The sequence below is a fragment of the Homarus americanus genome, unplaced genomic scaffold (genome assembly GCF_018991925.1).
Source record: "Homarus americanus isolate GMGI-L3 unplaced genomic scaffold, GMGI_Hamer_2.0 scaffold60095, whole genome shotgun sequence".
NCBI classification, from domain to species: domain Eukaryota; kingdom Metazoa; phylum Arthropoda; class Malacostraca; order Decapoda; family Nephropidae; genus Homarus; species Homarus americanus.
The window spans coordinates 35,219-49,234 of record NW_024736259.1 but is presented as its reverse complement, the minus strand read 5'-3'; the positions used below and the strand labels follow the sequence as shown (position 1 = coordinate 49,234).

Sequence of the window (14,016 nt, the reverse complement as noted above, 5' to 3'; positions counted from 1 at the left end):
CTGGATGGAATTCACTTTTCTCCCTTTAATAATCGATAAGTAAAAGTTCCAGAAAGAAAAGTCTGCAATGACTATGACTGCCAAAGTTCATCACCACTATTAGCTGGCGTGTGTCGGCTTGTATGCAGTTATAATAAAGATGAACAAACACTGAGTATCATTCTAGCCAACGAGAAGGAATGTTGGCCAACCTGAAACATTCATTGGCCTAAGTCGTGATATTGTCCTTCAGATTTAACTATTCCTTGGTACATGACGAGAGGAGACCAAGATTTTAATATAGTAGATTATTCCTTGAAAATTGTAGATAGTGAGATTAAATATTCGATGGTAAACTATACAACCAAAACCAAGCTCATTATTTCAAGAACAACCCGAATATCTTTATACGTGAATCAAGCGGCCTCTATTGACGAGGAGGACATGACTATGCTCGCTTCAGAAATCAGTCAGAGTGTAGAAGAGCAGAAAGAGTTCCAGAGGTGAATCATACCCGCGGTCCAGCCAACACCCCCCCCCCCAAAGCCTTACATTGTTTCTCAAATAAAAATTAAAGAATCATGTTGGTGACTCCTTGATGGTGGTACTTATGTGGACTCAGCTCATGACCAAGTAAGATTTAAAAGACTTCCTAAGTGTTGACAAGAATAGATGTAAATCACTAACCGAGCTTTGAAGAGATGCAGTGGGGTACAGCACTGAGGTTTGTACAGTTCTGAGAGGAGTGTATTAACACAAAGTTTTCTTAAGGCGTGGTACAGTACATCAAAATTCAGACCCTGATAGTGTACTTCTCACAACTCATGTAGTATCTTGTTCTGCAGATGTATTGACGAATAAAAGATCCCTGATGACTGAAAATTAGTTTGAGTTCTGTCATTCAAAAGGGGCTTTCTCCATTAAACGTATAGTTACAGGCCAGTGAGCTTAACCTGCATTATACGTCGGGATGCCATAATGGACCATTTATACTGAACACCCTTATGGAGGAAAGCCTGCTGGTATGGATAGTTGCCCAGACGCTCCTGCATAATTTCTTTATATTAGAGTACACTAGAAGATGTCTTGGTAACTGTAAAGGAAACATGTTAACCTGGCTACTGGAAACAGAGTGGACTAATGTGCTCACCTTTCTCCTCATCGGTGACGAGTTTGGTGGACATAGATCTGAAGGAGATGGCCATAGCGTTGGAGATGATACCTGTAGGCGGCCCCAGCCACATGAGGAAGGTCTGAGGGGGCCCGATCACCAGCCCGTAGCTCACGTACTCACAGATCATGGACACAGTCCCCATCACCACCAATGACACATCCGTGACCGACAACAACCGCGACAGGAACGGCACCAGGAACAGCGAACCTGAAGACATATCATATGAACAAATCCTTGTGACTGCACATACTAACGTGCAATATCTGCATGCGATTAAAGGTTGAGTAAAATCTACTTGATATTTTGTAAAGAAAGCTGTGAATAAAGTAAAAATAACTTGGTTTGTCTAAAAAGGTGTGAGGTTTGTGTTTATTTTGCTAAACTGTTGACCTCGTGTCTAAGGCAGAACCAGTTGCCATTGTTTTGTTTTTTAATTGAACATAACTTGGAAATCTAGCAATGTGTGGGTATTTGTAAGATGTGTAATGAATAAGAGCCAACAAGAGTTAACGCACCGAGGGCAGTCAACATGCTGCGGTATGAGATCCAGTAGCCGTAGTCGGTGGCCCCCCAGTGCAAGGCGCGACGCACAAACATGTACATGAAGAACCCTGCGACAGAAGCAAAACGTTAGAGGTTTAAAGTTAATGTTTCAACTCATATACAGAGTACAGTTTGCCGGGATATTATGTGTGTTCAGATTCTAGAAGTAATGAAATGTAGTAGCATAAACAAGGGCTTTACAGAGAGGTGATGGACAGACGGTTACCTCTGGCCATACGACGAATCATGTTGCCGATGATGACAGCTAATAAGAGACCCTGGTTGTTACCCTCACGCTTCCTGAACGCCGTCTTGAAGGACTCCACCACGTGTCGCCAGTTGAAGAAGTCGGTAAACATGGTGATGGCTCTTACGTCCTTTTTATCTAATGTGGGCTTGCCCTTGAGTGAGCCCTGCGCCTGCAGCGCCTTCTTGGCGAAGGGTCCGTGGCTCTCCTCGATGAATACAATGACGTAAACAATAGAGGCGACATAGGCGAGTAGCACGAGGCCCAGAGCCATGTCGTAGCCGCTGTACTTGATGATAAGAGCGCCAGTCAGCGTACCAAGTGGAGTTCCCAGATACCACATGGAGTTAATGGTGCCGATACGAGACGTCCGTTGCTTCTCGCTGGAGATGTCGCTGATGTAGCTGATGGTGGAGGAGAGGATACCTACGTTGGCTCCTCCCAGGGCCTCCAATATTGTCACCAGGTAGAGCACCTCCACGGGCCAGCTGGTCTGCCAGTTGGCCAACAGGTAACCCCCGGCAAACATCGCATGACCCACCAGCGTCATCAGCAGTGGAAACTGTCCACAATAACATTAAGTAGAATAACAGAATAATGTTAAAGACATTAATAAAAGTTCTTCATGACAATAAACGTAAAAGGAGTAAAGATAACAAAACAAATTCCATCTTGTTACGGGAATGTGATGCCCTGACTGGCTGTGTCCCTTACTCACCTTACGGCCGTATTTATCACTCCAGGCGCCCATGAAGAGCACGAAGATGAGAGGCAGCACCGACATGATGATGCTGTTGTAGAAGGTGAAGAGGGAGAACTCTCGCTGGACGAGCACACTCTCCTCTTTGTGGTTTGTCAGGTTGGCGCAAATCTGCGAGGACACCCAGTTTAATTATAGAGCTAGTGTGAAGGGACCAGATATATGATGTGACTAAATAAATGTAGACACACTATTGTTTACTGATGATGTGAATAACAAACCTGAAGACCTAAACTGATAAATTATATGTGTATTAACACCATTTCAAGGAACTACTGGACAAACTGTACTGACATGCAACGAGGCAAAATTAATGAGGCTTTATAGAGATGGCAGAAAGATGATGCAGGTGTCAGTCGGGGCACTTTAACCTAACCTAACCTATGAAGTGGAGCTGATGATACACTACTGAGATCGATGAACTAATGAAACATCTTATTCAAGATGTAGTATGAAATGATTCCTATCAATATATTGCAAAAAAAAATGCTTAATCGGGCGATTGTCTCCACAGTGAACCTTACTCGTTTATGGTAACACTAACAGTACAAGATAGAAATGTTATTTTTGATTCCTGAAGTTTTCGTATTAAAGAATCATTGCACATATAATTACTTCCCTTATTCGGAAATTTTATGATTGTCACGTCAGGCTTATTGCCAGCGCCTTAGCATGTTAGCTTTCTGTGACCGGTGGCTTGTGTGTGTGATCTCTCGGAGATAAATTACTAGTATAGGACCTGCATCAGCACTGAGTCCACGAGGATGTAATCAGGCTTTTATCAAGACTTCCTGACACAGTTGGAACACTTACCTCTGGTGAGAGACCCAAGTTGACGGAGCATATTTTGTTCATGTGGACATTCTCGATAAAGATGAGCATGGCCTCCTTGCACGCCCCGTCGAGGAGCATGATAGGTTCTACGGTGATGGACCGCATGGCGGCCACCAGTCCTCCCGCCACCATCCTGCTGGGGCGTTGTACTTCTGCTCCTCCAACACACACGAGGTACTGTTCAGTGTTCTCCCAACATGCGGTGCCTTCCTCTTACTCGGTGGACACAACCAAGGCCTACAAAATAATAAATTAAATAGTACTAAATGATGTGTATTAAAATCGTATCCAAACATCAAAGCATATGCTGCTATTAATACGAGATGAAAATTTCGCTAAGTTCACTTAGTACTGTATATACGTGAGTGTGTGTGTGTGTGTGTATCAGAGTTTGAGAAGTACAGAAGATGAAGCACGCAACAGTTAAATATGTTGAGAAGAGGTGTGATCTATTAAGGAAATTAAGGTGATAAGAGAGAGAGAGAGAGAGAGAGAGAGAGAGAGAGAGAGAGATCGCAGCAAGGGGATGAGAGTTCATAAGACTCACCAATAAAGACTTTTTTACATGACGGTATAAATCAACTTATTACAGTAATATAATATATGCATTTTAATTAGATTCTACCTTCTGAGTGACGAAATGCTCGTGTAAGTAATGGCATTGAACAAAAGGCATAGGGGGTGGGGGGCGGCTTCCTTACCTCTACTATCTCACGTTAGTCGAATCCCTTCCCAGGAGAGTAAGTGAAATGGTCGATGTTCAATGAAGCTGGATCTAGTATTACTTACTAGTCAAATCCGATAATCAGTTCACAGCCAGACACTTTTCTTTGTGATGATATAACCTTAGCAGTATTACAGACTTCAGGACTTACTGAAATAAAGTAGTATAAATTTATAATGAAGTATCGAAACGTGTTGTGTATTGATCCCTAAATATTGAATGGATTTAATAATTAATTTTTGTTATCTTGAGGGTAAACACATCCTTATATAATCCAAAATCAATGTTAAATTTATATTATTTATATGTTAAGGCAAATACATTGTTTAAATAAGATAATGTCGCAATATATGCAGACACCATGCTACCATTTTCCAACTCTACTCACTCTGCTTTATGCAAACTGTTGAAGATATAACCACCCTTCAATAATAAATTATTCATATTTTTTATAAGCTAACCCTTGACACCTGTTTCTGTCCAGACCGTTTATAAGAGCGTGTGAATCATTTCCTTATATACGAGGTCATTAATGAAAATGTTGGTAGAGTAGTGTGTGTGTGGAATAACCTCTTAATATTACTAGAGGACCAGACCAACCAGTGCCTTGTATAACAGTTCCAGTCCTCCTCATACACGGTGCGCCATCTCTTGGGTAAAAAAAGAGACTTTCTTCTGGTGCTGTGGTGTTTGACCATCAGGAGTATCGGCTTCACATTGTGGCTGGTAGCGGTACAGTACACTTGTCCATGACTACATAAAAGGACATAATGTTATAAGTTAAGTCTTGGTGTGTTTCACTCCACCTCTCATTACTGTTAGTCGGAGATCATAATTATCGCCTTTGTTCAGGTTTATAATAGAAAATGTTAACATACGACAATATGAAATGACTTGATAGTTTACTAGTGTAACGAATCATTGCTTATGCATAAAATAATATCGACTAATTAAAAACTTTGAACAAGGTATAAATATTATGTACGGCGACAAGTGGAGTTTCGTATAATGATTACACAATAGGCCTATTACCATTATCAGACACCACATCAATACTGACACTTTTCAGCAAACCTTTCGCTCCTCCTTGTGTACTAAACGACTACAGTGCGGTACATGAAATATACAAGATAATCAAGTCGGGATTCTTTAATATCTCAGGACAAAAACGTTATCTTGTATGATATAAATACTATATAACTTTCTAATTCAGTCACAGCAGAAAGGTACAGTACGTGGGAATGGTAACTTGGTATAAACTGGCGGATCTTTGCAATGTAATGGCCGCTTTCATACCCAGTCACTAACACACTAATACGTGGAAGGGGATTTTTTTTTTTTTTTTAATCTCCTCTGGCAGCTGAGGGGAGGTACCGTGTTCGAAGGTTATTTTAAAAGTTGTTAATTCATTGCTTGCGCTGTTTTTGGACAAGGTCGAGGGTATTTTTTGATGGTGTAGAACGTGTGACCTCTCAGGCGACATTTCGTTAATTATTGAGGTCACATACACGACAAGTTGTGTTACGGCTCGAATCACACTTCAGACACGATCAAATTTTTGATATTTTTTTAGTTCATGATAAAAGTTAAAAATGACATTTTTAATGATAAACCTACATTAACTTTGCCTTTTTTTGTAGGGAGTGATCGTTTTTTAAAGCTTTAAAATGTCAGTAAAATATAAAATATAAAAGACTAAATTCCAGATCACAGACAAGTCAGAATCATGTTTCCGGTCATAACTCGAGACCAGAGAGAGATGGAGGCTTATAGAAGCCTTTTATAATACTAAGAGATAAAGGTTGTAATCCAAGTTCATTAAGTTTTTAAAACGTCATTTACGATCGTGAATAAATATCGCAGTGTCTTTAATTATTGGTTCTATTTGTATACCGATGGTTGTGGACAGTCTCTCACACTCGAGGGTTTAAAAGAAAGATTTGAACTCACTTGTTGCTTACCCGCAGAATACAACACCGAGCCACTTTTTATTCGGGTCATCTACTAGAGGTCAGGTCTTGTGAATCACTTCACTTGCAGGCAAGCAGGTCTTGTGAATCACATCACCTGCTAGAGGCCAGGTCTTCTGAATCACTTCACCTGCTAGTGACTAGGTCTTGTTAATCACTTCACTTGCAGGTAAGCAGGTCTTGTGAATCACTTTACCTGCTAATGGCCAGGTCTTGTGAATCACTTCACCTGCTAATGGCCAGGTCTTGTGAATCACTTCACCTGCTAGTGACCAGGTCTTTTGAATCACTTCACCTGCTAGTGGCCAGATCTTCTGAATCACCTCACCTGCTAGTGGCATGAATCACTTCACCGGGTAGTGGCCAGGTTTTCGGGACCACTTTCTCTACTGGTGTACAGGTTCCTCAAGTTCTATATACGAACCCACAGCCGAGACGAGGTAGGAGGGCGTTGAATCATCGAATGGTGTGGAGACAATGGTTCCTCAGGATTTTATACCAGGTACCCCAGGCACTGAGATAAATGACACGCCCCCATATGTATCTTGCCCAGGGTAAGCGAGATGGGCGGGGGGGGGGGGGCAACAGGAGGAATATTGATTGGCTGACCAAGTCTCGCGGGAGAAAAAAAGTGTGTACAACGTGCTTGGCACTCTGAACAATCATTGGCAGAGAGAGAAAACTTTAATCAAGACAACATGATGGCGGGACGCGGTAGAGAGAGTAGCCAGAAGAAGTGTTCAGTAATCTTTGGTCATCATATAATGTATTACGTATACAGTTTGTGTGTAGTGTTATGTGAAGTTTATTTTTCAGCATTATCAGTCTTCTGTAAGTCTTTTTGTGGACATTGTATAATTTTTGTGAGTCTCCCCAACAATTATTCTGGATTTACCTCAGTTTTTGCATCAAAGTCTGGTACAAGTTACATAAATTTCCGTCGGGACAGAGGATCAAGTAATTCCCTTCGTTCCACTTCACCTGACAATACTATATACGATAATAAAAACAAACAAAAAAATTTATCGACTCATCATAACCAGTTGACTGTAAGTTGTGTTAATGGAGGGCCGTCATGTACAGGTGTATTACTATTAATGAGTTTATCAGCGTTAATACCTGTCTGGGGCAACTCTAGCTGTACGCTGTTTGGGATAAGAACATTACATACGTACAGAGTCCAGTCAGTCCAGGGCACCCACCCACTTAGCTTCTAACTGGTGTAATGATCTTGTTGGTTTGTAACATATTTACTTACCTTCATGTTTTCATCTTTGGTATTAGGTTCTCAACTTCTGCTACGCTGGGTTTTTATGTGTTGTTAAATGTAATAAATTTTAGTAGCTGCTAATTCAATGTTTTAATGTTGTTTGTGATATTTCATTTAATTAAAGTACTGATTGTACCCAATGGTACATTGCTTTTATTGATGCTCTTGTTAATTATTTGATGCTTTAGATCTGATGATGACAAAAATATTGTTGAAACGTCACCGAAAAAATATGTAGCTGTTTAACCATACGTTGGTGCTGTTATTCACCCTACGGTTACCCCGAGGAGAGTCATTTACTTCAGCTACATGTAAAGCTAAGACAGAAATGTTGCTTGGCGCATCTTCTATTCTAGCAATGTTAGCTTAGCTGAGGCCCCTGCTGATGGCTGGAGGTCAACCATACAACAGAATGACGCTCCACCAACCCTTTAAGACAGAACAAACCCGTGTGTCCAGAGCGCTGTCATCGTAGCTTCTGGGTTTATAGAGTAGAATGCAGTAAATTAACAGAATAACGGTCTATACGTGAGAAGTGGTGAGTTCTTGCTTACGTCATCTTAATTGGTTTATGATAACTGTGATCACAATGGCATAATAGGAGGTGAGTTCCTGATTACCTTGAGGAGAGAACTTTAGTACAAGCACCTCCCGTCTATGACTTGCTTTAAACAGTATCGCCTAATTAACCTAGTATGGCCAGAGTCCTCGAAACCAAGGAGAACCTGGTAGCATTTCACGGACACAACTATGTACAATCCACCGGATAAAAACCGTATATTAATCACTGGACAAAACCATATAGAACCCAATGGACAAAACCATATACAACTCACCGGACAAAAACCATATACTACCCACTGGCCAAAACTAATTTCTCCGGGTAAAGTCAAGAGATGGAGACAGATGATCAATGGAGACGAGACCTCTGTTCGTACTGGTGTCTGCTGGAAACTGGCAGAGGAGCTGTATGGAAATATGTTTGTCTAGTGGCTCTGTTTTTTCCCCCCGTTCCAGTATATCATTTTTAATCTTCCATTTTTCTATTTATTTACCTTCTCTATTTCTTCTTTGTCTTCTGCTGGATTGGAACAAGAACTGGTAGAGTGTGTGGAAGTTGATGACCTTTACGACAAGATTAATTAAGAGGAGGAGCAGGAGAAGTAGTAGGAGAAGAAGAAGAAGAAGAAGGAGGAGGAGGAGGAGGAGAAGGAGACAAAGAAGAAGAGGGAGAAGTGACGTAGAAAAAGAAGTCGGACGATTGATGGTAAATATTAATAATAATAATAATAATAATAATAATTAACGGTTTATTGAAAGAGCTTGGCAGCCAGAAGGCTGAAAATATACAGTTACATATTTGGGGAATGGGTTACGAATTACAAATAATATACAAGTAACATGAGTGACACAAATAAGACATATAATAACTAGATGGGGAAAAGCTCAAACTACAGGGCATTTCAACATAGTGACAGTGGCAAGAAGTGTTTACTGGGAGTGAATACACTGATTTATTACAAGTTATTTATAATTTTTACAATGGTTGGGACTGGGCTGTTCTTATAGCGATCAGTTCGTGCACGTATGGGCTGGATGCGGTTGTGGTGTCGAACAGCAATTCTCGGACTAGGGATCTCAGGTGGTAGTAGGAGCCGGTGTCGAGGATGGTGTAGAAGCTTCTTACCAAATTTGCAGATGAGGTCGTGGTGATGGTCAGTGAGAGTCGAAAGGGTCAGTGTGTTGAGCGCTTCTTGATATGTGGAGTAGGAAGGGGAGAGAATAATCTTGCATGCCCTCTTTTGCACTTTTTCTAGGTGTTTACGTTGTGTGGCATTTAGGGAGGAAGACCAGGTGGGGGAGGCATAGGTGAGCTTGGGAAGTATGAATGTTGTGTAAACACTGAGGAGCTCGTGTGCAGGAACTCCGAGGGACTTGAGTCGGCGGAGGAGGTGGAGACGGAAACTGGAGGATTTGATAACTTCACTGACGTGTGGTTTCCAATTTAGTTTGTTGTCTATGGTGACGCCGAGGAGCTTCGTGGAATCTACAACCTGGAGTGTGTTCGGACCTAGAGTAATGGAAGGAGGTGGAACAATGTCGGAGGAGAGGTTGATGTGCATAACCATGGTCTTGGTATGGTTGATGGTGACATGGTTGTTGGTGGCCCAGTTTTGGAGACTGTTCAATAAATCCTGAAGGGCGGTATAGTTGGGAGCAGAATTGTTGACGCTGATCCCAGTGGTGGAGTCGCCGACATATTTCCAGCGAGCAGGGGTTTCTCTTAGGGCATCATTGATGAGCATAAGGAAGCAGAGTGGTCCCATCTTGGTGCCTTGGGGGACGCCACAGGTGAGTGACTGAAAGGTGGAGACACAGCCCCTCGGAAGCGTACAGCTTGGCGTCGGTCACTGAGGAAGTCTGTAAGCCATGGTATAAGACTTCTCCGAAGCCCGAGGTCAATAGCTTTGTTGATGATTATATTGTGGTCGACTAGGTCGAACGCTTGGATGGACTAGTGTGCGGGGAGACCTGTGGGGGATAGTGAATGAGGGAGAGGGACAGTGAGTGATGGGGAAGATGGTGAATGTGGGGAAGAGAAAATGATGGAGAGTGAATGAGAGGGAGAGAAAGAGATACATGGAGAATGAGGGAATGAAAGAGGGAGAGAGGAAAAGAAGAATGGAGAACAGAAGATAATGAAAAAGAGGAATTATTAGCAGAAGAAGAGAAACAAAAACAAGAAAAATAATAGTAATAACAACAGCAACAACTACAAGAAAACAACAACAAGAAACAACAACAACATAAAGATGGGGAATATATTATAATCTATTGACCAGTTTTGCTCACACTCATTACTGTGTTAAGATTATAGGCCAGAAGCCGGTCGAGGCGCTACTGCAGGGGTTAGGGTAGGTTAGGTTAGGTTAGGGTAGGTTAGGTTAGGTTAGGGTAGGTTAGGTTAGGTTAGGTTAGGTTAGGGTAGGTTAGGTTAGGTTAGGTTAGGGTAGGTTAGGTTAGGTTAGGTTGGATAAGATTTAATTAAAATTTTACGAGATAAAAAATAACCTCTATTATTATACATGAGATTGTGGGACAATTTTTTAACAACTGATAGAATATTCCTGTCAATTTTATATCAAAATATTTGTGTTATGTTTATCAGTTCGTCTGCTTATACTCTCGTTAGCGCGCGCACACACACACACACACACACACACACACACACACACACACACACACACACACACACACATCTGAACCAAAACATCGTAAGCAAGTGCCCCAAATGTCAACAGGTTTTTGTGTTGACATGGCTCCTCGTAGAGGGAATCGGCCTCAACACCATCTGACGGCGATAAAGGTAATTAAGCTTCACGACATAAACTTTCATCTCTCCGAAGAAAAAAAACGCTCCCAACAGGTAAACTCTCCGAGATGGTCTGTACCAGCTGTGAGGACCTATACTTGCTTTTAAGAATATATAGTCACTCCAAAAAGTATCTTTACTGAGGGACCGATGAAATTCAAAATGAACCCTGCGACTCCTGTTGTCTCGGGAGGGTTGTCAAAATCTTTCGTCCGTTGTGTCATATTGTCTCAACACAAAATCGTAAAGATACCCTTTGGAGTGACTGTATACAAGTATACTTGTATATGAACGAGTATATTAACTTGATCATGTCTTGTGAACCTGTTTTCTATTCTTTTTTCTGTTTGTGTATATTTTTCATACTGTCTTCCTATGTCTATCTGTCTTTTTAGTTATTCGTTTTTCTCTTAAGTATCTCTGTGTGTCTGTTTGTCTGCCTGCCATCCAAAGAAACAAAACACTTTACGCAGAGGCTGGCTAAGGTTAATAAAGTATTTTGTATACTGTATTATGTTGTCAATCGGGAAGGTAAGAACTAGTTATACTCATTCACCTAGCAGCGGGCACACAGGGGAAGGCTAGAGGGAGATCCATATTACATCAACACTCCGTTAGTTAACACCGTCACTCCCCTTCCATGAAACAAGATCTTCCGCCTCTGCTTTTGCTGCCATAGACGCTGGTGTGTGTGTGTGTGTGTGTGTGTGTGTGCGTGCGTGTGTGTGTGTGTGTGTGTGTGTGTGTAAATAATAATAATAATAATAATAATAATAATAATAAACGGTTTATTAATAGAGTTGCAGCCGGTCGCTGAAAATATACAAACTTACATGTGATTTAGACATAATGATATGCGTTGAATACATTTACAGGGCTGTACAGTACATAAATCAGGAGTTGTTTATTATTTTAACAATAGATGGGATGGTGCTATTCTTATATCTATCAGTGTGGGCTCTTATGGGCTGAATTTTGCTGTAGTAGCGGCCTGCGCGAGGTGGGCGGGGGACTGCCGGTGGCGTGTGTGTGTGTGTGTGCCAAAGTTGGTAATACAATACAATGGCTTCATATAATATCTAATCATGGTAAAGGAGTTTGGGTGCTGCTGGTGACTGGTATATGGAGTCTGTGGTAAAATTACTGGAAATATTGCAAACATTATCACATTAGTCAGATATAGAGACCTCATGGCTCTAATATTTCAGTTATTAGGAATATTGATTTGTCCACGAGTCTATGTTTACTGTATGGTAAGAACAATGTTGTGTGTGTGTTATGTATCAAGACATCGCTCATGGATCAATCCTCCCCTCCGCTAGATTTTACGTGGCGCGAAATTATCAGCCACTCACCAATTAAAATTGAAAAATGACGTCACCACAGCCACGCCCCAATAAGAGTTGATATAAAGCCATGCGCAGCTCAGGAGCGTCATTCACTTCCTGATCCTCCCAACTTAAATATAGAAATTTCCTTTGATTTGCATATCATCTACATTTCACCAAGTTGTTTATCTGCTGGTCTACCTACGAGTCCTTAAATAACTTATCGGATTATCAGTCACGATAAGACATTGTACTTTATATATTCCGTCTTAGGGTCTTGTTCAGCCTTAGTTATACCAGTGTGGAAAAGAGTTATTATAAGAGCTCCATAACCAGGGGCGGACCCAGGAATATCAAAAGAGAAGTGGGTGGGGGAACATGGCGACCACAGCGAGCCAACCCAGCTGGTTTTTTTTGGGTGGGTGTAAGCCCCAGATTTTTCTTTTTTAATCTGACCAATATCATGGACATTTTGAGGTCATTTTGAATCCATGTGCACTTGATGTTTGGAGATATTCTGAGGTCAAAAGTAAATAATTTTCACTACATAAACACGCCTGAGTATTAAAGAAGAAAGTAATTACATTTTCTGATTAAAAGAGGGTTCCGGACCCCTGGATCCGCCCCTTCTAACTAATGTGAAACGCTGATCTTAGTGATTATGGTGATTACCATTGACGGGATAAACTTACCTGTACACTTAATAATCATTTACTTACATACTTACGTGATTCGGTCGCCATTACGTGGCAATCTTAATATAACTCTGAAGTGAATTATTGATGTAAATATACCTTTGTGGTTTTGATGCTAATGCAGAAACCTCCTCAGAAACTCTTATAAGTGATTAATTAATGTTAACCTTGTTTGTACTTGTGTGATAATTTATTAAAGACACGAGTGTTAAGTTCTGACCTGTCTCTAGGGTTTTTCATTATTAATTTTGTATATAAGTTTTAAATATAATAAGAAAATTGTCACTTCGTTTTAATTATCTTTTACCATACTTAATTGATCACCGCTTAATTAACTGCTATTAACTTGATTACACTATCCCTTGGTTTTGAAACTTCTGCTTAATATCTTACCTAAGTTATCAACTAATCATTAAAAGTGTTATAGAAAGTCACCATAGTGTTAAGTAGAGGCTATAATACATAATCCGTAACATGTTTATATTTAATGGTTTTGTAGCAGTCTTTTGTGTTTGCATGACGGTAGCTTCCTGGCCTACCCCAAGATGCACCTGTACAGTAATATAGACTCCTAGACTTTACCTTCATTGGATCATTGTTTCAATCTTCTGTTTTTAATTAAATATTGTATTCTCAAATCTCACCTTGTCAGTCTCATCCTGTACTCCAGTTCTTGTTATATTCTGAAGTCAGTTGTTTAACTTTATTAGCGATATGTCAACTTGTGATACATTCCTCCTCTGTTTGTGGTTATTATTTCCGGGTTGTGATGTTGTGATGTCCTTGTAATAACCTAAAGAAAATGTTGAACTGTGTTGGTGGCAGTTGGTTTCACTGCCTCACGTCGGCTGTATGTTTGTGATATTCTCCCTTGCCAAGGACAACATGAGCCTACCCATAGTATTGACATTTTATATTACGAGGAGTGTGTAGAGAGTCACTTAGCGTCATGTCTCTCGTTGCTGAGTATCAAGAGTCTTTATCAAATATACATATTCCGTTTAAAATAGTTTCTGTATACCTGATTTTTCTCCCGGGAGCTGTGTCCTCTACCTAACCTTGTTGGAGGAGCATCAAGTGGTAATTCTTTTATTTGTGATCTTAGCTTCTCCTGTGTGA

At 40.7% G+C, this 14,016-nt stretch overlaps 1 protein-coding gene across 1 annotated transcript; it reads right to left on the bottom strand.

Moving 5' to 3' along the window:
• Positions 1-1,987: 1,987 nt before the first annotated feature.
• LOC121872124 (proton-coupled folate transporter-like) lies at positions 1,988-3,585 on the bottom strand. Its single transcript, XM_042374797.1, has 4 exons — positions 3,517-3,585; positions 2,662-2,814; positions 2,071-2,505; positions 1,988-1,996 (listed from the first exon to the last, which is right to left on the bottom strand). The coding sequence occupies exons 1-4, from the start codon at positions 3,583-3,585 to the stop codon at positions 1,988-1,990; spliced, it is 666 nt and encodes a 221-aa protein (XP_042230731.1).
• Positions 3,586-14,016: the final 10,431 nt, after the last annotated feature.